This window comes from Euleptes europaea, chromosome 16 (assembly GCF_029931775.1).
Source record: "Euleptes europaea isolate rEulEur1 chromosome 16, rEulEur1.hap1, whole genome shotgun sequence".
In the NCBI taxonomy this organism is placed as follows: Eukaryota; Metazoa; Chordata; class Lepidosauria; order Squamata; family Sphaerodactylidae; genus Euleptes; species Euleptes europaea.
In genome coordinates this window covers 56,173,921-56,200,963 of record NC_079327.1, presented here as the reverse complement: position 1 = coordinate 56,200,963, position 27,043 = coordinate 56,173,921, and the positions used below count along the sequence as shown (strand labels likewise).

The 27,043-nt window shown below is 42.4% G+C and overlaps 1 protein-coding gene across 1 annotated transcript in view; it reads right to left on the bottom strand.

Moving 5' to 3' along the window:
• LOC130488262 (cytochrome b-245 heavy chain) overlaps positions 1 to 26,752 on the bottom strand; it is a 33,714-nt gene extending 6,962 nt beyond the window's left edge. Inside the window, exons 1-9 of the mRNA XM_056861908.1 lie at positions 26,629 to 26,752; positions 24,145 to 24,240; positions 18,230 to 18,340; positions 16,580 to 16,664; positions 15,246 to 15,391; positions 13,043 to 13,233; positions 5,986 to 6,115; positions 4,794 to 4,886; positions 888 to 1,141 (exon numbers count right to left, since the gene is read on the bottom strand). Of these exons, the coding sequence (XP_056717886.1) occupies positions 888 to 1,141; positions 4,794 to 4,886; positions 5,986 to 6,115; positions 13,043 to 13,233; positions 15,246 to 15,391; positions 16,580 to 16,664; positions 18,230 to 18,340; positions 24,145 to 24,240; positions 26,629 to 26,673 (1,151 nt within the window). The 5' untranslated portion in view covers positions 26,674 to 26,752. The remainder of the gene's footprint in view (positions 1 to 887; positions 1,142 to 4,793; positions 4,887 to 5,985; positions 6,116 to 13,042; positions 13,234 to 15,245; positions 15,392 to 16,579; positions 16,665 to 18,229; positions 18,341 to 24,144; positions 24,241 to 26,628) is intronic.
• Positions 26,753 to 27,043: the final 291 nt, after the last annotated feature.

Genomic DNA, 27,043 nt, shown 5'->3' with positions numbered 1-27,043 from the left:
TACCAGGGCCATGGTGTGGACAAGCTGCAATATAAACCCAAGCTAAAGGTGGGAGTAGGCTGCAGATTGAATCAAATTGACTCTTTCAGAACATTCCTGTTTTGGAGAACAGATTTTTATGAACCAACAAGGAGAAGGAAATTGGGGGAGGGGCTGCGGCTCAGTGGTAGCATGTCTACTTGACCCGCAGAAGATCCTAGGTTCAATCCCTGGCATCTCCAGCCAGAAGGATCCAGGTGATGTGAAAGGCCTCCACATGAGACTCTGGAGAGCTGCTGCCAATCTCGGTAGACAAGACTGACCTTGATGGACCAAGGGGGTCTGTACAAGGCAGCTTCATGTGTACATGTGTTCAGTAACTGTGATGCAGATTTTAAAAAAATGCTAGGGTACCTTATGATCCTGTCTGATGGGTTGAGCATGTATGGAATCTTGCACAAGGATTCTAGTACTGTTGCAATTCACTTCCTTGTATCAGTACTAGAACTCAAACTCAGTACTAGGGCAGGTTGCCCTTGTGCACTACAAATGAACCATATAGGGCCCATTGTTCAGTTTTGATTTTGTTTGCTGTTTTGCTCTCTTAAATAGCATCCTATGGACCTTTTTTGCCCGTAGGAACTTTGTGGGCTTCCTCTGGGCATTGCAAGCAATAGAGTGTTTCTGGGAATCCCGACTGAGCTTTGAGGGATAAGACTGAATATCAACTATAATCAGAGGGTTGTATTATAAACTGTTGTATTTTAAACCCTTTGAGGAGAAATGCAAGCTGTAAATTAAAAAAATAGTTCATGTCAGTATTTGCGCTATGTCAGCTTAAGCTAATAAATTTGATTTATATTTAATTGTATTGCAAAATGTCCATAGCTATTATATTTTGTACCTACTTTGGCAACTTCCAGGCATCCTGGAATTCTTGTTTGTCACATCCACAGACATTAAACAAGCCTTCTGTCCAGTCCCCTACAATACGTATGTGAATGCTGAAGTAATCCTCTTCAGGGGCAGAAGTCAGTGTGAAAGGGTGCCACTCCAGCATGGAAACAGCAGGACACTTGACAAAAATGTACTGCCCGACTTCCATCTTGAAGCCCTTCTTCTTCATCTGGAGCTCAATGGTCTTGAAGGGGTGAATGACAACCTATGGCACAAGAAAGGAAACTATTAGAAATCTATTACAGTGGCCAGGTCTTGCTTCAGGCCAACAAGCTTAGGGTGAATGAACTTTGCAGAACCGAGTTACAGTCCTGACATTTTAATCCTCATGTTAGTTTTTGTTATAATACTCTATTTTAATACTGTACTTGTTATAATACTCTATTTTACTTTTCTTAAGCTCTAAAAGCTCTACTGTTTGTGTGTGTGTGTAAGTGCACAATGCTTTAAAAGTAATAATTTTTAAGGAGCTAGAAAAAAAGGTCAAAATACCACAAGCCATTAACTTGGAATTATGTTTTGTCAAAAGAGTAAGTTAAATCAAAGATTCTTGTAGGTTATCCGGGCTGTGTGACCGTGGTCTTGGTATTTTCTTTCCTGACGTTTCGCCCGCAGCTGTGGCAGGCATCTGCAGAGGAGTAACACCGAAGGACAGAGCATTTCCTCAGTGTCAAGTGTGTAGGAAGAGTAATATATAGTCAGAAAGGGGTTGGGTTTGAGCTGAGTCATTGTCCTGCAAAAAGTATCAAGGGACAATGACTCAGCTCAAACCCAACCCCTTTCTGACTATATATTACTCTTCCTACACACTTGACACTGAGAGACATTGTTCTTCAGTGTTACTCCTCTGAAGATGCCTGCCACAGCTGCTGGCGAAATGTCAGGACAGAAAATACCAAGACCACGGTCACACAGCCCGGATAACCTACAAGAACCAATGAACTCTGACCGTGAAAACCTTCAACAATATTTTAAATCAAAGTGTTCCTCTAAAACTTTTAGTGCATGTTTGATCTAGTCAAACACAGTAACTCAAATATATTGATGGTTTGGACATCTTGTTTCATTTTGAGGTTTCATGTTTTCCTGCATGAATATTTTGGATTCACTTGAATGTCCCCCTGCCCATTTGCATGGCGCAATGCTGGTAACGTTAAGCTTGGATGACTTGTTCCGGATGTACCCTGAGATGCTAATAAGCACACAAATGCCTTTTGTTGCATTAGGGCCCAACCTTATATATATACACCATATATGTGTGTGTGTGTGTGTGTGTGTGTGTGTGTGTGTGTACAGGATATGACTGTCGCATCTTCTCCTTTTTAGAGATGCACTTTCTTCTCTGTTGCATGACCTCTTTGTTATATACATGGACCCCTTAGTGAAGAAGCTATTGCCCCAAGAATTCTCAGTAACTAAGAAACCAGGGTAAGTTCATCTCTTTCACGGAACTGAGTGTGAAGAACAAGAAACAGAAACAAGGAAGTATAAGATTTAAAGGACAAATATCATACTTCACTCTTGCACTATTCTTCTTAACTCTAACTTACCTTCTTGGATGTCACTTGATCCCAAGTAAAAATGTCACATCGGAAGGCATCAGATGAACTGATCTTATGTTGCAAAGGTTTTTGGACTAGGTTGCTGAGTTATAGACAGGGCTAGAAATACCTTAGGATGGGATTTCAAAGATTCAAGAGTGATATCTGTCACATTAAACTATATATTACCTACAGCCAGGGATTTGCAGTTATCAACAAACACTATTTCAAGATGTGCCAGTTTTCTATGTGAAGGATGTTTCTTTAACTGAAGAAGCATTTAGAAAAATTCGCCTCACAGCACCTTTTGCAATGGTACAGTTTCAGGAACTGTGTATCCTGTGAATGGGGTACATGTGTAGCTTGGCTCTCAGACTTGGGTTTAATGGTCTTCTGGAGGTGTTATATCCCAGTGCTAGGAACAGGCCATTGAAATAATCCCATGTAGAATTTAGTCACACACTCTTAGCCTAACCTATCTCACAGGGTTGTTGTGACTATGAAGAATGATGTAAATTGGTTTGGGTCCTCATTGGGGAGAAAAGCAGGGTATCAATGAAGTAAATCACTAAATATTTTCAGCTGATAAATTACAGTGGAACACAAAGAAGGAAGAAATGTTGAAATTGATAGAATATGTTGTATTTTCCCATAAAAATCTTTCCTCATCTGTTGCCTGGGTTACCATAAGTGAGTAAATAACACCCACCATTACTTGCTCTACTTTCTAGATCAGCTAGGAGACAAAAAGCAGAGAAATAGTACTGTTTAATTGCTGTAAGGTTCCTGATGACCTTTCTTGTTTCTCATTGTCAGAAAAAGAACCCCCACGTCTCTTCTATATTTCCTATCCAACTTTCCAAGCTTTCCAGGAGGGAGATGGAATTTTGCATATCTATAAAATTAGTGTGATTGTGGAGTCCAAAGCCAAATATTTCTTGGGTCCTGCCTTCATTTTAGGATTGGACCCTCTAGATCAGGGGTGTCAAACATATGGCCCATAGGCCGAATCCGGCCCCTTGAGAGCTCTTATCCGACCCACGAGCCAGCTGAGGCAGCCACCCCCCCCCCCGCACTTCTAATCTGGGCTGGCAAATTCACTGTGGGATCACCAGCCAAGGCAGCCACCACCACCCTGTCCCGATCTGGGCTGGCGAGTCCACTGCAGGCTCACCAGGTGGTGGCTGCCTTGGCTGGTGAGCCTGTAGCCGGTTCGCCCATACAGATACGGATGGGGGGTGGGGGTGGTGGCTGCCTCGGCTGGCGAGCCTGCAGCGGGTTCACCAGCACAGATAGGGATGGGAGGTGGGGGTGGCGGCTGCCTCGGCTGGCGAGCCTGCAGTTGGTTCACCAGCACAGATCGCCAGCACAATCTGGGCTGGCGAGTCTGCTGCAGGCTTGAGGCAGCCAGCTGAGGCAGCCGCTCCCCAGTTCTGAGGTGTCAATTATCAAAGTCTGTTAAATAAAATACTGTAAGAGTGTTATTGTTTTAAGCATGTTTGAATTTTAAGTAAAAAATAAAGTAAAAAATAATATCATTAATTGGCTTTACATGTATCTTCTATAAAGTTTGTATCTCTGGTCTCTGGCATTAAATTTTATGGTACACATGGCCCGGCCCAACCAAGTGACATTTATGTCATATCCGGCCCTTGTAACAAATGGGTTTGACACCCCTGCTCTAGATCCCATCCCCACCCCCCACCCCATGTCCAGGCTGATCCCGGCATTAGCTATTTCAGCCCAGCTGTGAGGCCTCTCTCTTGAGGTCTCTGCTGTGAGGCTGCAAGTTTACTAAAATCATTTGGAAGCACTGAGACGTCTGGCTAGAACTGGAAGACTCCTGAGCATGCGCAGCAGTGGCCATGCCACGAGGAGATACCCTACAGTTCCTGCAATCCCAACACCCTCTTACCTTTGATAAGGGCAGCAAGAGGAAGAGCTGGAAGGAACATGACCAGACCTTGTGATTGGGTGGGTGGGTTTCATTTAAAATAAGATTAATGTTTAGTCTGCCATTTGATGTTTGTCAAATCAATCTTATTTAATCAGAACCATTCCGAATCTGAGTGAGGTTCCAGCCATCATCTGAAGTCTCAGATTACAACTCCTTACAACTACACAAAATGACAGGGCTATTGCACTGGGAAAGTATGGACAATTGGAAAAATCCTGGTGTTTCCCCTACCCCTAAGGATTCTGCACACTGCTTATTCAAGTAGCACTACTTTTTCAGAATCTGTCCTCATGAGTGCTAACTGTATGGGAAACATTTGAAGGGAGGCAAAAGATGTAAAACACTTTTGTGATGCATACCTTTGTGATGACAACTTTTTGTTGTGACCGCCAAAACCGCACCAGCCTCTCACAGAGGTATAGAATCATTGGACCCACGACCCATTTCCATGTCTGTCAAATAAAGAAAAACAATATACAAGCAAGGAAAGGGAAAAGAGTATGAAGTAATAAAATTCTTTTAAATACCCTTACAGTTGTATGTGTATGAGAGAGAGTGTGTGTATATACACACACACATATACAAAATAATTAGTTCCAACAAACTAATTAGTTCCAACAAATTCTTCAGGGAGCACTATAGAACACGTTACATCACACCCTGTGTTCAGAACACAACTTCTTCTTTTGTGGGTATTTTAAAAATCTGTTTAGGAGGGATACTTTCTGAAGTCTGTTCCTGGTAATGAGGAACCTTGCCCTTGGTCTAGTTACTTTCCAAACACAGACCTATAGTTTATTTCTTTTTTTTTTACTACACATTCAGTTCACAATTATTAGCTGAAGTGGAAAAAACTATGTAAGTCTTTAAAAAATCAGTTCTTGTAGGTTATCTGGGCTGTGTGACCATGGTCTTGGTATTTTCTTTCCTGATGTTTCGCCAGCAGTGGTGGCAGGCATCTTCAGAGGAGCTGCTGGTGAAACGTCAGGAAAGAAAATACCAAGACCACGGTCACACAGCCCGGATAACCTACAAGAACCGATAAACTCTGACCGTGAATATCTTTAAATATCTTTTTAAAATGTTGTATTAAATTTATTGCTAATAAAATTACAGGATAAAAAGGAAAAAGAGAAAAAAATATAAAAATATAAAAATACAAATAGACAAAAAGATACCTCTGTTTTCATCTGTATTGAATATAAATCCAATTGCTACCTGTTCTCTAGCTACAAATACAAAATTATTTTAAAAATTATTCTTACAACTAAAAATAAAACTTTTCTCTATCATGCCTACATTCCTGTTCTTCCAATCTTCTAGAAGAAGTTATGTAAGTCTTGATCTGGTGGGACCATAATAGAGCAATCCTAAGCAGAGTTACACCATTCTAAACCCACTGGACTTCAATGGATGTAGAAGGACGAAACACAACTCTTCTTAGGATTGCATTGTAAGTTTCTGGTATCTGTTCAGCCCTTTGTTCTTTGATGCAAACATTAAGATATCCAGTAATTGTATTTAATGTTTGTATTTTAAAAAACATCATACCATAGGAGGATTTCCAGAAAACTGTGGTATAGGACACTCAGCTGTCTTCCCCCACTGAGTGAACTGTTTGACGCAGATTCTTGGTTTATGCTGTTCCAAACTAATTTGTGTCTGTCCACGTACAATTTGTCTAGGAGGAATAGGAAGTGTCAATAAGGTGTCAATAAAATTAACCATTCATGTGTGTGTGTGTGTGTGTGTGTGTGTGTGTGTGTGTGTGTTAAGTGCCGTCAAGTCGCTTCCGACTCATGGCGACCCTATGAATGAAAGTCCTCCAAAGTGTCCTATCCTTAATAGCCTTGCTCAGATCTTGCAAACTGAGGGCCATGGCTTCCTTTATTGCAGGGGTGGGGAACGTCAGGCCCGGGGGCCGTATAAGGCCCGCAAAATCATTTGGTCTGGCCCTTCGTGGGTCCTGGCAGATCTCTAGCTCTAAGGAACTAAGACTGGTGATCCGCCCCCTCCCGCGGCCAGGAATAGCCTCTATTCAAGGTGGATGTTTGTTTTGCCGAGAAAAGAAATCTTCTTTCCCCCTTGCAGAAGAGTCATTAGCTATGGAGCTGCTAGGACCACCCAAGAAACTATGTTAACCCTTTCCCACCTGGGCTGTGGAGAAACGTATTTCCTCTGCACTACAAGAGGGCTGGGGGCAGAAGTGGTGACAATGGAGGGGTTAAAGGGGGCAGGGCCAGAATGTGCAACCCGCGAATGATGTTATAAATATCCAAATGGCCCTTGGCAGAAAAAATGTTCCCCACCCCTGCTTTATTGAGTCAATCCATCTCTTGTTGGGTCTTCCTCTTTTCCTGCTGCCCTCAACTTTTCCTAGCATGACTGTCTTTTCCAGTGACTCTTGTCATCTTATGACGTGACCAAAATACGATAGCCTCAGTTTAGTCATTTTAGCTTCTAGGGTCAGTTCAGGCTTGATTTGATCTATAACCCACTGATTTGTTTTTTGGGCAGTTCACGGAATCTGTAACACTTTCCTCCAACACCACATTTCAAAGGAATCTATTTTCTTCCTATCAGCTTTCTTCACTGTCCAGCTTTCACACCCATACATAGTAATAGGGAATACGATGGCATGAATTAATCTAGTCTTGGTGGCCAGTGACACATCCTTACACTTCAAAATATTTTCTAGCTCCTTCATGGCTGCCCTTCCCAGTCTCAATCTCCTTCTGATTTCTTGGCTGCAGTCCCCCTTTTGGTTGATGGTGGAGCCAAGGAATAGAAAGTCTTCAACAATTTCAATTTCCTCATTGTCAACCTTAAATTGTGTAATTCTCCTGTAGTCATTACTTTTGTTTTCTTGATGTTCAGCTGTAGTCCTGCTTTGGCACTTTCTGTTTTAACTTTCAGCAGTAGTCGTTTCAAATCTTCACTATTTTCTGCCAATAATGTAGTGTCATCAGAATATCTCAAATTATTAATGTTCCTCCCCTCAATTTTCACTCCACCTTCATCTAAATCTACTCCAGCTTTCCCAATTATATGTTCTGCATAGGGAGATAAAATACATCCTTGTCTGACACCTTTGCCAATTGGAAACCATTCCGTTTCTCCATATTCTGTTCTAACTGTGGCCTCTTGTCCAGAGTTCAGGTTGTGCATCAAAACGATAAGATGTAGTGGCACACCCATTTCCTTTAAAACCAGCCATAGCTTTTCATGATCCACACAGTCAAAAGCTTTGCTGTAATCTATGAAACACAAGCTGATTTTCTTCTGAAATTCTCTCATATGCTCCAGTAACCAGCGTATATTTGCAATATGATATCTAGTGCCTTTTCCTCTTCATAATAACCATAATAAAATATCAATTCAACAGATCTCATAAAAGTAGGGTCTTCATCTGTAGAAGCACATACGGGATGTATGTTTTAGATTGTGTAATGTATGTCTTCAAGAAAGCCAATACCACACTGGCCGCTTTTGTCATTACTGTACAGTCTCTGTGAGGAGCTTTAATCATTTGCAGAGATGGTGTTGGATCCAACCAGCTTTTTGGGTTAGTCTTGGCCAATTCCTGTCCTCATTACAGCCCCCTTCCCACAATGGCTTTTGTCCATGCATGTCCCATCCCTGAGATCTCTACCATAGCCATTTTGGTCATCAAAGGGGACTCCTTCCTCCCTTTGTACAAGTGGACAGGCAACCAGAGCTAGATTTGTTATAGCCTCTTCCTGATATATAGGTGTTTATATATGTGTGGAGGTAGACATGCTGTTCTTCCAGAAAGCCACACAAGAAGCTGTTTGGGGTGCTATAAGAAGGAGGGTGACACAATCTGTATCGGGATAATTCCAGATGCAAAATTTGTAGATGCAGAGTTGCCAGCTCTGGCCCGGGAAATTCCTAGAGATTTGGAGGCAGTGCCTGGGAAGGACAGAGTTTAGGGAGGGAGCTCAGCAGGAATGTGATGCCATATAGCTTGGCCTCTGAAGCTGCTATTTCCTCCAGGGGAACTGATCCCTATTGCCTGGATATCAGCTGTAATTTCAGGAGAACTCCAGGCCCCACCTGGAGGTTGGTAAAACTAGTACAATCCAATACCATTTCAAATCTTAGCCCTCCAATACCATTTCAAATCATAGCCAGCCCACTGGGTTGGATTCAGTGAAAGGTCTCCGTGTGCACTAGAGCCTTTGCACAAGTAGAAGGCATACTAAGAAGACTGTGCTGCTGGCTACATTAAATGTATTGTATCCCAACTTGCCTTCCTTGTGCAAGATGTTGTACAAGTAACTATCGGGATAAACAGGTATTACATTATATCGAGTACTATTGCTTGCACAAGAATGTCTACATTTCTGTTCACACATCTGTGGATCTATTCTATCCATCTACTTGTGACAGGCTGGTATGATGGCTCAGCTCTGCCCACCACTGTAAGAAGCAGCAGTCTCAAGCTGCCTAAATAGGAGACATGACTCCCATTTCCCTCAGCAGAAGAATGAAGAGACAGGGCAAGTGAGGCAATAAAGGAGGTGAGCTGTGTAAAAACAAAATCTTTAGGCCTTGTTTGTATTAATGCTTTTTTACTTTTTGCTGTAAGATGCAAGACAAATTTACTGAGACGAATCAAGAACCTCTTGTCTTGTGCACATTTACTCAGATTAAGTGCTCATTATCGCCACTGTGTGCAATGTGGCTTAGTTTGTATGGGATTACAATTTATTAAACCAGTTTCCAGGCTGAGTATGTTCTAGGCCATTTGAATGCTAATTTATTTTCTCATTTTCTCCCATCACGCTGACAAGCTCTTTTGCTCCCCACACCATCTCCCTCAATGCCTAAACATACTCCCTTTCATTCTTTTTCTCTGGTAGCAAGTAAAGCAGAGGAAAAGGAATTGGTAAAAACTGACAAGAGTTTGAAAAGACTTATCTAAATGAGTAAAGATTGGAACAAAATCATAATGCCTGTATTAGGATCAACTAAAAGTATCACAAAACATTGATCTAACATTCAAGTTTCACACAACTCTTCCTTGGACTCTGCAGTCTGGCTCACATATTACAATGAACACATGTACATCTTGAAGGTACATGTGTACATCTGTTTGTAAGAAACAGCAAACGTGGTCACTTTACAAATGAAACTGGAGACCAGTACCTGGATCAGTGGGTTTATATCACCCATTCTGCACTACATGCTTTGAATGTAACATGAGAATTACTTAACACATGTATGAAGAAAAATTAAGTGTATACTGTTCACAGATTGTACACACAGTCACTGTAACTTGTGAAGAGGGTTATTGTTAACAAAAAGAAACAAAAAACAAAAAGAAAGGGGATGGAAGTGTTAATTTTAGGGGGCATGATAGAAGCCCCATCTGGAACATTCTTAAGATGGTGATCCCAGGTGTTTTTTGCAAGCAGGGTTAGTTTTTGCTCACTGTAAACTATTCTAGGAAGCCACGGCCTTCAGTTTGCAAGACTGTTAATGATAGGACATTTTGGCGGTCATTAATTCACAGGGTCACCTTAAGTCAGAAGCAACTTGATGGCACATGACACACAACACACAAACTATTCTAGTGCTTCTTTGACCAAGCATGCCTAGCATCTTTTGCTCTGAGCACAAAATAAAATAATTAGTCTAAAAATCCTGAATTATAATTTGAGGAGTATAATTTACTGCAGACACAGCTTTTACTGTGCCCTCTAACTGCATCATCTGCTAAAAACAGAGAGAGAGAGAGAGAGTGTGTCTGCCATCAAGTCACAACTGATTTATGGACTTCCGGCTGGGGCAGCTAGACTGAGCGCCATGTTTCCTGGACTTTCCAGGGAAAATCCAAGAAATGTTCAAATTGGGGTACCAAATAGCACCCCAACCCAGTCCTAAACAGTGGACTAGGGAAGCAGGAAATTCCCTGCAGCCACTCATGCGGTTTGATCTCCAGAACTCTCCGAGGGAGCTTTTTTAAGCCCCCCGAAGGTTTTGATGCCGATCCCGTGGGCAAGAAGGGAAAAGTCATCGCCAGAACATTTCCTGTGTAATTAAGCTCAGTCTTCCCCCTTCAATCACCATCTAAGAACATCATTAATACTACAACCTCACCATCTGAGTAAGTTACAAGAATTCTTTTGTTTCTACCTTGAATCTGATGTTCCGGAAGATTGTTATAATCATCAATGCAATCTGCACCTCTCTGCCCAGAATAACAGTGACTTTGTTTGTTTAAAAAGACTACAGTTAAAAGGCAGGAGCCTTATCTACTCGATCTCTACTTTGGCACAACAAATGGATCGTTTGATAGACACTCTAGCTACCAATTAGATGCCGAGGTGTTAAAAGGGGTGGGAGCGAATGGGATAAATTCCTCTGGAGCTGACGTCTTTCCGATTCAAGAAGCCTTTTCTGCCACGTAAACACTCTTGCTGCTTTACCAACCAAAACCATCGAGACTAAAGGGGAAAGACTCTACAGGAAATCGTAGGGCCTGAAGTGTGTCTTCCTTGTGCAATGGGTAAAATATTCCTACCACCTGGAACGAGAGGAGGCGATGGACGGCCCGCAAATTAACAACACCCAGATCACCCCCTCTTTTACAGCCGAGCAGAGTATCAGTAAAACTTGATGGCTTTTTACAACTATACTAATTGTTTTACAACGCAGAGAACAATTTGTAGTTATTTAACCCTGGGAACTATAAAATTGATGAAAAGGAAACTGTTACAAGGTTTTGACTCCTGCCAACATATTTAAAACAGCACTTCTCTGATATTGATGAATTGTTAGAACTATTTTCAGAAATAAACATGGGAAAGGTCGATGAGAAAATACAGGAAATGCTAGCTAAACACACTGATGCCTTTACTAAACAATATGAGCAAATATCTCAACATCTGGCTCAGTTAACAAGCATATTTACTAGTTTAACTCAAACCACTAACCAGACTAGCCAGAAATTGGACATTTTGGCAAGTGATATTACAAATATGAAATCTAAAGTCTCTACAATGAAAACCGATATGGGAAAAATGGATATTTCAATTAAAAAGGCATCTGAAGAACAGAAAGACATTAAAAATAAACAGTTACTTCAAGGTAATCAAATCCAAGCTATGCATTCCCAACAAGAAAATGCCATGGACCAACTAGCTATTATGGAGTTAAAGTTAAGACAATCGAATGTACGTTTTCGCAATTTTCCTGAAGAGATGGGAGGTACCAGAACAGCTATCATAAAATCATTGGCTGACCTGATCCACATAAATGAACAAGATCTGGACCATGCAATAAACAAAGTATATAGAATTCCTTTACCCACCAGATTGGAGAAGACAAAGGCAAGAGATACTATGATTTCCTTCTATGATATCAGGATGAAAGATTATATTATGCAAACTTTTTTATGATAACCCTTTGTCAGTGAATGGAAATCCACTCATAATTCTAAAGGACATTCCGCAACATTTGATGATGAAGAGAAACATATACAAAGAATTTACTGGGATATTGAAGAAGAATGGAATAAGATTTTGTTGGATCTTTCCACAGGGACTTATTCTTACCTACAAAGAGGTCAGATTTACTATCTTTTCACAGGAGGACATGGAAAATTTTCTGAAAAACCATGAAAAAGATCTAGTTGGTCCTAACAATGAGCAACAACAACAACAAAAAGAGGAGAATAAGGAGTTGGCCTTGACACCTGGACAAAAAAGACCGGACTTTAAAAATAATAGAAGTGATGGAAAAACAAAAATTCACAGCAAGAATAAAATAAAAAGGAAGCATGCAGTTTATGGGTGATAGAGAGAAACGGAGGGCTAAACAGGGATTTAAATGATGACTAGTGAACTTTGTAATTATTAATCTAATCTTTTACTTTAAGAACGGTTTTGATATAAAATCTGTTACTATATATGAAATCAATAATAAATACGTATTAACTGTATTGAACTAAATAATTTAGAATTAATTTAGTAATCAAGTTAGATGTATTTTTTTGGATTAGAATTTCTATACAAAAGAATAGATAAATTTATAGCAAGATGGAGGAAGATGAGGGGGAAGTCTTTTATTTGAATATCTTTTTATTATTATATGATTATGCTTTTCGACGATGCTGTTAAAGTTTTCTTTTGTATTGTCTATGAAATGAATGTTGTTGAAAAGTTCCTGACAGTAAAATATTGTGAAAATAATAAAAATTTTATGGGGGAAAAAAGTCACAACTGATTTATGGTGACCCTGTAGGGTTTTCAAGGCAAGAGTCATTCAGAGGTGGTTTGCCAGTGCCTGGCCTCCATGTCACAACCCTGATCTTCCTTGGAAGGCTCCCATTCAAATACTAACCAGGGCCAACCCTGCTTAGCTTTTGAGATCTGATGAGATCAGGCTAGCCTAGGGATATCAAGGTCAGGTGCTAAAAAGCAATAGCCTTCGTTTTTATTTAGCACTGAGCCTGTGAAAGAGTTGAGTAAATCTCAAAAGCTAGCTCATTGTTTTATGACTTTCAGTTGGTCCTAATAAGGTGATTATTACACTGTTTCCATTAAGGAACCTAGAGTTCGTTCACTGGATGAATACTTACCCAGCTCCATGTATGACAAGACCAGCAAAAAAGATCACAAAAAGATGATGGGTGAACCAAAATACTTCAAAGTATGACCTTCGAATAGTTTTAGTAGATGATGTGATTATTAATATTAGACACAGGGTAATAATAACGCCAGTGAGACCTGCCAAGGTTGTGAATGCTACATAGAGGCCACCTTCAGGGTTCTGTGGAATAAAAAGCATAAGGGGATATTAGTAAAGATACCACAACTGACGTGCGTAGCTTCTCATTCCTTGAAAATCTACAGTAATAATGTTCCATTTTTAAAATGCATTATGGTGGGCCAGCAGTGATTGCAGAAGGAAATAAGCTGACTAAAGGTGTCTTCCTAGAAGTCAGCACGTCTGGGATCATTGTGGAACCAGCAGACACCTAATCTTTTGGCTATGTGGCATTCAAAATTAATTTCCATGGATGTTGCTAGAACTCATCCCCATATTCATGAGAGAAAGAATAATGTGACTTTAAGGTCCATGTTACAGACTTAATGGCATCAGTCATGAGATCATGGGTATCATGTTTGCAAACAATGAATCACATAGTACCAAGTACCATATGATAAAGCCAGATTCAGTGGCCTGGGGCTTAAAAATGAAATGCTAGCCTCATATAACCCCAGTCAACAGTTTTTAGTGGCTACAATGCAACTAATGCAGTGTTCAATAGGACCAACTGATAATGCTTTGAACATTCTTGGGCAACTACATCCTGTCATGTTAGTTGAGAGAGCCATCGTGGTGTAGTGGTTCAGAGTGGTGGTTTGGAGCAGTGGACTCTAATCTGGAGAACCGGGTTTGATTCCCCACACCTCCACATGAATGGTGGACGCTAATCTGGTGTACCGGGTTGATTTCCCCACTCCTCCACATGAAGCCTACTGAGTGACTTTGGGCTAGTCACAGTTCTCCTAAGAGCTCTCTCAGCCCTACCTACCTCACAGGATATCTGTTGTGGGGAGGGGAAGGGAAGGTGATTGTAGTAAACTGGTTTGATCCTTCCTTAAGTGGTCGAGAAAGTTGGCATATAAAAACCAACTCTTCTTCTTCAGCAAATATTAACATCTAGTCATATTACACAAATTCAAATTGTTTCCTAATTTTTTAAAAAAGGAGATACCACATTGGATAGGTTTTGAAAATAAACCAACCAACCCTGAAGCAATACTCAATTTAGTTAGTAACTGCTTCTACACAGGGATTTTTCACCATTGTTTTTGGGTGCATCCACATAACACACATTTCTAGCAAGACTTGTGGTCTCCTTGGGGCTTCCTCCTATGAGCAAGATCAAAGGGAAAATTCCTTTGATGAAATGAAGAGCCGCTGTGGACAGAGGCATCAGTATGGATGCTCTTCCTGTAGCCAATCTGAGGAGCAGACAGAACTAAACTCTGAGCTCCACGTCTCTCCTCCTCTTCTTTTAGCCCTATAATGGGCTTTCCCACCCTGTTCACAGTTAAATCATGGTGCAGCTTTGCACTGCAGTTCAGTTGGGAAGTGGGAAAGGCCATGAGGAAGCCCAGCACAATCATTCTCATGTCATTACGTCTATGCCAACATGACAAAAGGGAAGGAGGGGGAGGGAATGGTGTCTGCAGTGAGTGCCATGAGGACAGGGCATGTGGATGCCATCTCTACCCACTCCCATGCCACTAGGTGTTGCTTCTGCAGCACAGGTACTTTTCTGCCCTATGCAAAAGTAGCCAGATTGAGAGAATTCTTTTAATATATAACTTCCCTGATCCACATTCTAGTTTATAATGCAGAAGCACTGAGGTAAACGACTATCCCCACACTCAAGCTGACTTGGAAATAACTTGGTCATCTAGGATCCATTCATTAAATGTGGATGTCTCCGTTTGGGAATACTGCTGCTACATTTATTCATGCTGTGAAAATAATTATCCACATAGCAGTGAGGAAGAGACTGAAGTTGCATCAAGCTTTGAAAGACCCTGAAATATAAATAACTCTCTGCTTTCAGTGACATTTTAAATGTGAATTTCAGCATCAGCATTTGAAACGATTTGCCAAATATCAAACACTGACCAATTTCCATGTTTGTTCCTTCAGAATGATCTAATCACTAGATCAGCCATACCATTCACAGCCATAGTAATCGTTCTTACTGAAACAATTATTAATCAATTATTTGTCCAGGTTACATGGTTGCTTACTGGGAGTTTCTTGCGGGCAAAATTTAGGAACGTTTCATTTTCTGTATCTTCCAATCGAGAGAGCACAGACTGAATGGTTGTTTCATTTTCATTACGTGCATTCACAGACTTTTCTACATTAAATAAATGTGCAATTGTGTGGATTGCTGGGGAAAAAGCAGAGAACAGATGTACAGCAGGAGATAAATCACACATAAAACACATTTTTTCCACTTTCACTTCCCCACTTTATTTTATTTATTATTCATTTAAAACATTTTATCCTGCCATTCCTCCCAAATTAGGGTCCTCAAGAAAGTGAACAATCAAAAAGACATTAAAAATCAACTTCAAAATAATATCTATATATAAACAGTAGTTAAAACATAAATGGGAAGGTGGGTCAATAACTACGGTTGCCCAACTCCAGGTAGTAGCTGGAGACCTCCTGCTAATACAACTAATCTCCAGCCGACAGAGATCAGTTCCTCAGGAGAAAATGTCCACCTTTGGCAATTGGACTCTATAGCATTGAAGTCCCTCCCCTCCCCAAACCCTGCCCTCCTCAGGCTTCAACCCAAAAACCTCCCATTGGTTGTGAAGAGGGACCTGGCAACCCTATCAGTAACAGAATGTCAAGCTAAACAAAGAAGTCTTCACCTGCTAGCAGAAGACAATGATAGAGGGACAGTGAATATTACACTTCCCATAAAACATAAAACAGAATATTGTGTTAACATGGGCGACTTACAGATATAATTTAGCATTATTTGGCCCATCATTATTCCATTACTTCATCTGCAACTTGTTTACTCCTGTTGTCAACAATGGTACTGTGTGTACTTGAAAGCAAAGCTGCATCCACATGCCGGTAGTAGAAGTCAAGCCCACTGTGGAACCAGGCAGGGATCTGCATGGCCTGTCTGTCCACTGCTCACTCCTGAGTTCCCCTCTTTCCCTTTTTCTCTGTTGCATGGGCACAGAGGTGCTGATGCAACAATAATCATGCAGCATCTCATGCCTTTTTTATTTTTGCTGTGAAGTCACAGCCAACTTATGGTGACCTCTTAGGGTTTTCAAGGCAGGAGATGTCTCATGCCTGGCAACTGGCAACCCTCAAAACTTCTCTTCCCCCTTTTTAACCTTTTAAAGAATGTATTAACTTCACAGGAAATTAATTCCACCTCCCCTTGTGTGCTGCTAGAAAATTTAAAGTTTTTGAGATATTTCTCCAAGACGTTTGACCTGCCTTCCCATTGCTGAAGTCTTCCCACTAAGCCTGTTTATACTCATATAAGGCCTTGCGCTCATTGGAATCAGTGAGACTTCCATAAAATGTCAATTTCAAAACCTACTAGTATGGAGCGCAATCATCCAAGCCACCAGCTTGTGAAATGTGAGGTTCCTGTCCAACTGTCTTCTGACTCGCACTGAGCAGCACTATGGATTGGTAAAGAGGAAATGTGAGCAGATTATTTGTAGTAACAAAGATGCAAAATGTATTTAACAATAGAAACAACACTCAGTGAAAATGCAAGGTTTCCTGAAGCTGCTGTAAAGGTTAATAATGATTCATATAATAGTTTTCAAGGCAGACTTCATATGTCTCTTGCTCTCCACTGTCCTAGGATCTATATTTGGATTTGTTACCTGGTTATCTACCTGTGACCTTTGAAACAAACCCTCTGTGGCTTCAAGATCTCCTTGTCTGTGTAGTTCCAAGATCCCCTTTCTGGATTAAAATCTACGCCAACAGCTACTTTAGTCCAGAGAGGTTGCAGAAAGAAGATTTTGTTCCTATGCTTAAGCTTCCCCAGAGTGAATTTGAACCAGATTGAAAAAGTGGACTTCATTCACAGACATGCGCCTCCTGACCACACACAGTAACCTTTAATGGAATACAATTCGACAACATTTTTTTCAGATCAGACTCTTAAAATCTTTTTAATGAATAAATTCAGAAAGTACATTAGGGTCCTCAGTCAAGGGGCCAAGTCCTCCACTGGGGCCATCAACCACAGGGAAGCTGTTACAGGGATCATTCTGTTATGTTCATCCTGCCCTTACATGCAGTTGTGTTTAGGTTTGCTAATGGTTGTTTTGCCATTTGCCCTCTTTCTGCACTGGCATCCATGGTCCATGAGAAGCTGAAAAATAGTGTAAATATTTGTAGTAGAATTAATTTCCCTGCCTAGGGGTTTTGTGGCCATTAATACTGAATTGAGGTTAAATTCTTTTCCTACCAAAATGTATCCGTGATGGTTATCCTAAAGTGGTTGACAGAGAGGTTTCTCTTTCCAATTACTTTCTGAATCAAAAGGTAAGTGGGGGGAAATCCCTTCATATAAAGTGTCCGTCTTGTTTGATGCTTTCTTTGAGTTTGTGTATATGACGATACCCCTTACAGCTTCTCTTTCTGAGAGGTCAAACTGAATGGTGAACTGATGACCATACCAGATTTCCTGACAGGGATTTCCTAACAGGGATGTTTAAACAGATTTCTTAAAGTAGGATGTTTCAGCATAAACAGCAATGAAGGAAGGGCTTTATGCAAGCAAAATAGGGATTAGGAAGAAGTACTATGATAGCTGTACCTATCATACAGGTCTTTCCATTTTGAATTTGCATTTATACTCAAGTGTGATATGTGGCTATGACCGAGGCAGTTTTAACTCTCAAAAGCAGCCTCACACCCTGAAAATCTTATTGGTCTCTACGGTGCAACTGGACTCAGATCTTGTCCCACCTCACAGGGTTATTGTGGGGATAAAATGGATGAGAGGGGAAAGATGTAAGCCACTTTGGGCCTCCTCCCCACTGGATGGGGTATAAATGAAGTAAAATAAATTCATCCATCCATTAATTGCCGTGGGAGCATGCACCAAACAAACACAAAGTACTGGGAATATGGCTTCATAATAGCTTAAAGGAACTCAGGCAAGCACTGGACTGCACATAATTATCACTATCTTTCACACACAACTGTAAGCATTTCTTTATCTTACTGCACTGGATCCTCTGAGGAAGGAAAGCAGATTTCGACAGACTGGAAGCAGAATCAGCATACAGTTGAAATTCAGACATGCTGCAGGTGCCCGAGCCCATGCCAGGAAAGGCTAAAACGGAAGACAAGAGGATCTCAGGTAACCATACTATGTATCTCTGGAACAACTTGGAACAAACATAGCAGGATAATGGTTCTGTACGAGATTGTGCTAGTATATAAAGGGCAGGGCTGTGTTGACATGCTGGTGGGTCCTGGGCAAAGTATAGACTAGTGCTCCCTGTATTTACAGGTGGGTCAATGTGTGTAAAAGAGGGATAGAACTGTGCATGCTGGCCCAGCTCCCTGCTCACAACAGAGCACTCTGGCCTGGCCCCCTGCCTACACAGCATTCCTGATCACCAGGATGGCAACTACACATGTACAGTTTGTACACATGTAGGGCTCTGCACAGGGTCTGCATGCTCAGTCCTCCTCCATCTGTACACATTTCCACAAATACCCCTCTGTTTCTTGTGCATAGCCTGTGACAGAAGAAAGCCCTTTTCCTCATTAGAAAAGCCCCGGACAACTGTCCTTACCCCCTTTCTCCTCCCCTGATGGAGGAGAATCAGAATCAGGCTCTATTTAGTTTAGTTTGTTTTGTTTTAGATTATTCATATACCGCCTTTCAACTAAAAGTTCCCAAGGCAGTTTTTTACAATACAACATAATACAATAAAATCAATAACAACCTAATGGTACAACAAAAATATGGTTAGAAAACAGTAAGAATAAAATACAACAAAAATCAATAAAATACCATAAAAGTAATGAAATACAAAATTCCATTGATGCCCCTGCCTAGATCACACAATTTTCAATAATTTGTGTGTGTGTTTGGGGGGGGGGGGCTTCCAGTAGGGCTGTCAATTCGGCTCGGCCCGAACTGAAAATCAACCGAATTTCCCCTGATTCGGTGCTTTTCTGTTCGGACGGATCCGAACTCAAAACTGGCGGGCAACCGGGGGGGCCGAATTCAGCGAGTTCGGGAGTTCGCGAATAAATTCGGCAAATTCGGCCGTCAGTAAGCAGCATAACCGTCAGTAAGCAGCATTCTCCTCCCCCGGCCAATCGGTGGGCAAGCTGGGTCTTCTTCTGGCCAATCAGTCAGGATTGAGTACTGGAGGAATCAGCTGATGTGCGGCCCGGCCAGGGAGAGAGAGAGAGAGAGCGAAATCCTCGTGTGTGTGTGTGGGGTGCTTGTGCACATTTGCTCCTTTCTGTGGCTGCAGGGGGTGCATTTTTTGGGGTACAGACACAAAACTTTCACTGGAACTTCAGATGAAGCTTTTTAAGGTACCCCCCAAGTTTTGTAAACATTGGGTCAGGGGGTCCCGCGATATGGGCTCCCCCCTTTTTCTTTCCATGGCTGCAGGGGGCGCATTTTTGGGGGTGCAGATCCCAAACTTTGAGCGGAGTTTCAGACCAGTGTTCTTAAGATACCCCCCAAGATTTGTAAACATTGGGTCAGGGGGTCTCGAGATATGGGCTCTCCCCCTTTTTCCTCCCCCCTTTTCCATTTATGTGGCTGCAGGGGGCGCTTTTTTGGGGATATAGCCCCCAAACTTTTAGCATAGCTTCAGTGAATTATTCTTAAGATACTACCCAAGTTTTGTAAAGATGGGTTCAGTGGGGGCAGAAATATCGCCTCCCCCCTTTTCTCTTTCCATGGCTGCAGGGGGCGCATTTTTTGGGGTGCAGATCCCAAACTTTGAGCGGAGTTTCAGACCAGTGTTCTTAAGATACCCCCCAAGTTTTGTGAACATTGGGTCAGGGGGTCCCGAGATATGGGCTTTCCCCTTTCCCCTTTCCCCTTTTCCCTATTGGGATGAATGGAGCAGCCGATCCTGTGTGCATCTCCTCTCCAGAGCAAAACGTTCCGTGCCTAATTGGAATCATCTTGGATTACAGCCCCTCTTGATGGAACAGAAGACAGCCACAGTAAGACCCCTTTGGGGGCTTTAATCTATAATTTTCCTCCTGTGTATGTGTGTGTGTGTGTGGGAAAGCAGTCTGTGTGTGTGTGGGGAGGGAGCAGTTTCTGTGGGTGGGGGGGAAGCCAAAGGGGGCTTTCGTCGGTTCTGCCTGGGGTGTGTGTTCCCCCTCGAGTCTCTCGCTCCCTGGTTTGAGGGGGGAGGTTTCAGTTGTGTGTTGCAAAGGTGTTGTTTAACAAGGTTGTGTTTGCAGTTGTTTTGCTAATTTCTCCGCTGTTGTCGGGGCTGGGAGCTTTGTGCGTGGGCGGCAAGCTCTGCTGAGAGATGCACATTAAGGGTGGGGGGGACCCCTTTCAGGGCCCATATCTCAGCCCCCCCTGACCCAATCTTTACAAAACTTGGGGAGTCTTTCAATAAACGTCCTTTGAAGCTCTGCCAAAAGTTTGGGACCTCTAAGCCCAAAAATGCCCCCCCCCAGAGCCGCGGAAAGGCGCGGTTGTGTTTTTAATGGCTTTATTCGGCCGAATTTGTTTCCGAACTTTGAATTCCCGCCGAATTGAACGGATCCGAAGTGGGGGAGTTCGGACTTCAGCACGTACCGAACCCACAAGGGCCAAATTCGGCCGAATCCGAACTGTACCGAATTTTTTTTTTTGTCAGCCCTAGCTTCCAGTGGGCAGCAGGGAAAGCCTCTTTCCACAATGGCACCTAGTGTTTGAAACACCCTCCTGTATCTAGAGCAGAGCCTTCCCCAAGCCCAAAGGCACTGCGCAGTATGGGGAAGGGGCACTTCTTTCTGCTCCCATGCTTGGTATCACAATGGGCACTTTCACATAGCCCAAATAATGCACTTTCAATCCACTTTCAGTGCACCTTAACAATAATTTGCAAGTGGATATTGCCAGTTCACACAGTAAAACCCACCTTCAAAGTGCATTGAAAGTGGATTGAAAGTGCATTGTTTGGGCTGTGTAAAAGTGCACTTTGAAAGTCTCTCTTGTTTCCCTCTGCTTTGTACAGTGGGAGGGTGGAGGAATCTGCCCCATGCTCTCTCTTTCTCTCTGTCCCCTCCCCTCCTTACCAAGTAGGCTGTGGAAGGTTGAGACAGGTCAGGGGATGCCCCTGTGCACTCTTGAAGGCTGTCAAGATTTTGGACAAGTAGGGAGGGAGTTCCAGTGTCACAGAGGAAACCTCCATGTGGGTCATGTGCAAGTGCCTCTGCACAATTACTTACCTCCCTCCATTCTTTCTCACTTCTGAATCTTTCCCACCATTGGTGGCTGTGCTTCCTGTCCATGCTGGCAATCATCACATTTTGGCCTCAGAATGTGTTCATGGCATCCCTCCTTTTGGCTTCTTGTGTTCCATTTTTCCCTTGAATGTCTTACTAAGAGGGAGAACTGAGATGTGGGAGACACTTTGCATCAAGGTCCCATGACTTGGTCCGGTGGACCGTCTTCATTCACTGCCATTATTATTAATTAGAAGCTGTTGAAGCGGCTGATGCAAGAGCTGCTTCTGACAAGAAGCAGGAAAAGAAAAAGGGAAATGGAACCAACTAAGGGACTTCTGGGGTTGCTTAAAAGTGAGCAGAGGAAGTTACCTTGGGTTGCTCTGTTTTATAACAGTCCATCTGAAGAAACCAAGTACAACATTTAGCAAAATCACTTCTTATTAAGTCAAGGCTGTTCTCTTATGACAGATTATGTCTACTGAGCACAGACAATATTTCTGGAAGTTGTAGAAATTGAGCTTATTGTATTGAGCTTATAGATATACTCTCATTTTCTGGGCAACTATGGCATGAATAGTGGCCGCCGGTGATTGCCTTTAGTTTTAGGAGCTGAAACATGAGTATCTTGCTTTTGGATTCTCAGGAGGCAGCTGGTATTTGCACGTGTTCAATTTTGTAGTCTTGCACTCTTTAGCTGCTGAAGTATCTCATTGTAACTCTTCATATAGTATGCACATGTTTCAGGAAAAAATGGACATATCAATGGTCTAAACCAGTAGTTCCCACACTTTTTTCACTTGCGTCCTCCTTGGCAGCCCATTTCCATAAATTGTATCCCTCGTATTACCAAAATGTTCGTAATTAATATAGTTGCTGTTATTTCAAATTTATGTGTTGTAACTGTAAATAAGTAGCCCAATAATAATGCCTTTATTTTGCTGGCTCACACTGGAAGCCCAAGAGCCACAAACACCAAATCCAACCCAGATGCTGAATATGAAGAAAACACACCCTCCACCAGAATGCCAAGTGTCCAAAGATGCTCTGATAAAAACACCATGGGCATTATCAAAACAAGCCCAGCCCTGCTTCCTATTTGTCAGCAGTGCCAGGGGAGGAGTAGGACACCACACCTTTGCTGCCACTCTGCCCTCATTTCTCCCCCCCCCCACATTCCCCCTACAAATAAACAAACAACAGTCCCCAAGAAGTAGAGGGGAAAAAGAAGGGGGAAATTCCACATCCTGGGTATTTTATGACTTGACAAAGCATGGCCCCCTTTGCTACCCCTGGGAACAGAAACTCACTCAAGGGAAGGCCCATTTCTGTTCTTTGGAACCGGCAACCCAATCCTTTTCCTCCAGCTAGCAAGAAGAGCACAGCCTCTCGACTGTCCCCCCTCCCCCAGTATATAACCTGCACTGGGCTGCTTTTATTTTTTTAAAAACAGGGAAACGTTTCACAACACCCAGAATGCACCCCCAAGCCCAGAAAGGGGGGGTGGGGGCGGGGCCAGAGAAGCAGGAACCATCCCCAGCCACCTGGGCCAAGAGTCTGTTGCAGCTCCCGGGGAGTGACGGAGGAAGCAAAGCAGCCCTCCCTGGCCTTTTGGCTTTTGTCTGGAGAGCAGAAGGCCGCATTGTGAACAGAGCACACTTCTCAGCCAGTAGTAGCAGCAGCAGCAGCAGCAGCAGCAGCAATGGCAGGCTTTAGATCCCACAAATGCGGCTCATGACAGAGGAGCCTGGCTTGCTGCAGTTATGAAGAGCCCCAGCTGGCCTTTGGCGGGCTTGCGCAGGCCCCCTTGTGCCTCTGCTCACAGACAGACAGCCAGGGCACCCGCAAATCTCCTCCTCAGAGTCCAAGGAGTGGTGCCAGCAGTAGCAGGCTCCTCCACTCCACCCCTCGCTGGGTACCAGGCGAAAGAAGCCAACCACAAAGCTCGCCCTGGGCTCTCCCTTCGCCACTGCTGCCCGCCATCTCAGAGCACACTGGGACCTGCTGCCATCACCTCCTCCAGCCGGTTCTTCTACGCCATATATATGCCCTTTTCAGCCATTACTCAGGGTTTTTTTGTGTACCCCTAAACGTCCTGGTGCATACCCCTGGGGGTATGCATACCCCAGGTTGGGAATCACTGGTCTAAACCATTGATCCCCAAGATGGGCACCATTCTGCACACTGTCTCCTGGCACCCATTTCCAGGCCCCCAGGGGATCTTTCCCCCAAAGCAAAGGGCCAAACTTGGTTTTCCTCCACCTTATTGGAGCAGGAGGTATTTCGGAACAGCCCAGAAAGTATCACTTTTGTATCTTTAGGAGGATCTCATTCAGAAATGGATGCCTCCATCATAGGACAACACATAGCTTACAACTGCCTGACATTTTGTGATTGGCTCAAACTCCCACGGCAGTGATTTGGAGACTGGCTGCACCCCCTCCCCATGGCAGCCATTTTGAGGCGACACCACCTCACTGTTCACAAAATACCAAAAGTGCCCACAGGCTCAACAAGGTTGGGGACCCCTGGTCTAAACACTTAAAACCAGTGATGGTTCTGGACAACAGTTGCTGAAAACAAAGTGGGAGATCTTGAGTTACTAATTTCAGCACAGTGAATGGGACTTGTTTCCAAATGTGCTATGATGGAAGTTTGAGTTAATATTGTCTCTGTACACTATACAGTAAACACACATCTAGCGCTTACCCCAAGGAGTTCTCTTGTATAGTAGAACTTTTCACCAAGGTCATATACGAAGTAGTACCATGTGAAGAGGAAGACGTTTAAGGCCAGCCACATAAACTAAAGGGGAAAAAATATACAGCCTGGAATTATTATCAGCCCTATGTTTAGACCTTCACAATATGGAAGTAGAAAGATTCTACTGCTTTGTGGCAGCATGTGATAAAATATAGATGAGATAAATATACAAGTATAGTTTTATACTGCTGAGTCATTTATATTGGGATGCTTTGATCTTCTTCCTACACAAAGCTATTGGTTCCTTAGTACTTCTGAGCTACAAAATTATTGTGAGTGGTTATTGAATATAGGGCAGCCACATTTATTGGCTGGCCAGGGAGACACCGTAAAGACTGAAGTAATTGGATTTGCTATTTTTTCAGGACTACACAAACAGAAAAAGAAGGAAACATGGAATGGGACCAACAGACTACTTATGCTGCCATATTGTTTAATCCATCTTAATTTTGTTGACTTTGTGGGGCTCAGCAAGTTTAAGGGAGGGAAGGCAGCATGGTATAGCCTGATCTCATCAGCTCTCTGAAGCAATACAAGGTTGGTACTTGGAAGGGAGACCTCCAAGGAAAACTCTGCAAAGGAAGGCAATAGCAAACTACCTCTGTGACTCACTTGCCTTGATAGCCCCTTGCTGAGGTCGCCAAATTATAAATTTAAGTAACTAGTAGCTTCAGACAACTGAGATTATGACTTCCATGGTAAAATGCATTTCTGTGGCAAATCTTCCATCCCCAAATTTAATGTATATAATCACATAACACGATGCTATATATTATCTGCGTAGTTGTTTTCAACATCAGTGCTGACATCAGGTAGGGGCAACAATAGGCCTTGTGGCGACTGTAAATTGGTTCATGGTCTCTGCATCCAGCAAGGCTAAACATGCTTAAATCCAAGAAATATCCATTTGCTGAGGCGGACAGCCCCATTATTTCAGATAATAATCTGCGCTGGGCTACAGTTTCTTATACACATATTGCAGACAGAATTCACTTTCTTTATATCTGTTTTTTAGCACATGTATTCAGTTCCTATGTAAAAAGGAAGGAGACTAAATAAAGTGCAATTGTTTTTAAAGCCATGGCTTGTTCCAGTTATTTTATTAAGGACAGTTCAATGTAAGTGTGCAGCAAATTGTTAGTCCTGTTGAACAAAGTAGGATTTACTTCTAGGGGGGTGATATACATGTTGGTATGGAGTATAGGCAAGAAAGTGGCCAAAATGGTACCTCCCATCTTCTGCTTTGAACTCCCCAAGAGAGGAAGCACTGATCAGAAATGTAAGTTACTTCCATTCCTGCTTCTGAGGATGGGGCTACATGTTGTACAATATCTGCATTATTGGGAAAGCAAAAATTTAATCAATGCAGTTCAGAAACTGCAGTATAAAGTTTTAAATATCAAGATATTTGTAAAAACAAAGGCTTGGTCTTCCTAAAAAGCTTCTTATGCCATTTCAAAGAATCCTCTTTCAGTGAAAGAAAGGAATATAAACATCTGTCAGGTTAAATTAAGTTCACCCTGATGCAGCGGGAACTATCTACGAGCGAAACAGGCTTTTCTCACAGATTTGCCTTTCTACATGAAAGGGCACCATCAGACAGGGGAGGCGGGGACGATGTTATGCACATTTTACCACTGTTGAGGAAAGATCAGTCTTTATTGAGGTAAAAATATACAAGCATATCAAGTTGCTTGATATGAAGTCAGATCATCGATCCAGTACTACCTACTCTTACTGCCGGCAGCTGCCTCTAGTCTCAGGCTGAGAATATCAAGCAGCTTCCCAGCAGCCACCAACTGAGGTGCCGGAGGCTGAACCCGAGACCTTCTACCTGGAAAGCCTGTGCTCTAACCCTGAGCAACAGCCCCCTTCATTCCTCCCTGGAAGCAGTCAAGTGCCATCTGCCTCTCATGATAACCTTATATAGCTGTGAAAACCTGTAAAGGATACTTTGCTCCAATGGCAGTGCTGTTCAGTTTTTCACATCTACAGTGTTGCCACAGTATCAAAGTGGACTAAAACCAGGCAAGATCATTAGCCTGCTTTAACAATCTATGACCAGATAATCTATGATGATCCCTAGCAAGATAACTGAACTGTGAATCACAAAATCAGAATAATTCTTGGAAGCTGCTTGCCCCAGCAGTTCTTTAGAAACACTTAATAACGCATACTTTGCTAGTATAGTATAACCAAATATACAGAACAGTTTTTATTATCCACAGTATGAAGACTGCTTATTCCACAATCAAATATGATTAGCTGACGGAGCATTTTTAAAGCCAAAACCCAGAAAGAACCCAAGGTATTTCATGTAAACATTAACTGTGGAAGCAAGAAAAATATTTATGAATTTGGAGACTTTTTAACTGAAATTCACAACTACCTTGAACAAACTTCTCTTAAAAATGTGTTAATTGTACTCACAATTACAAATATGGAAAGTCCCTCATTCTCTACCCAGTTGCCCATGATGACTGTTGAGAGGAGAATAAACTAGTGTCGTTCTTTCTGAGGTAAGCGCCTATAAGTTTTTTTCCAATAAAGGAAGTGAAACCTACAAACTTGCAGCAACCTGGTTCCCTATTTCATTCTGTACAGAATTGATTAACTACTCAGATGCTCAGCATTCTTAAACCTTAATTCTTAAACCCCCACCCTCAGTAAGATAAACAGGGCAACATTGGCACATGCCACCCACCCACCCCCGAAACACCCTCACGGTCAAGGTGTTTTCTTTCCTAAAGCTTGGGAACACTGGCAAGACTGCAGATACCATCCTTTCCAGCTCTTACTGCACTTCAGTTTATGCACAAAGAAAGAACTACTAATTCACAAAGAT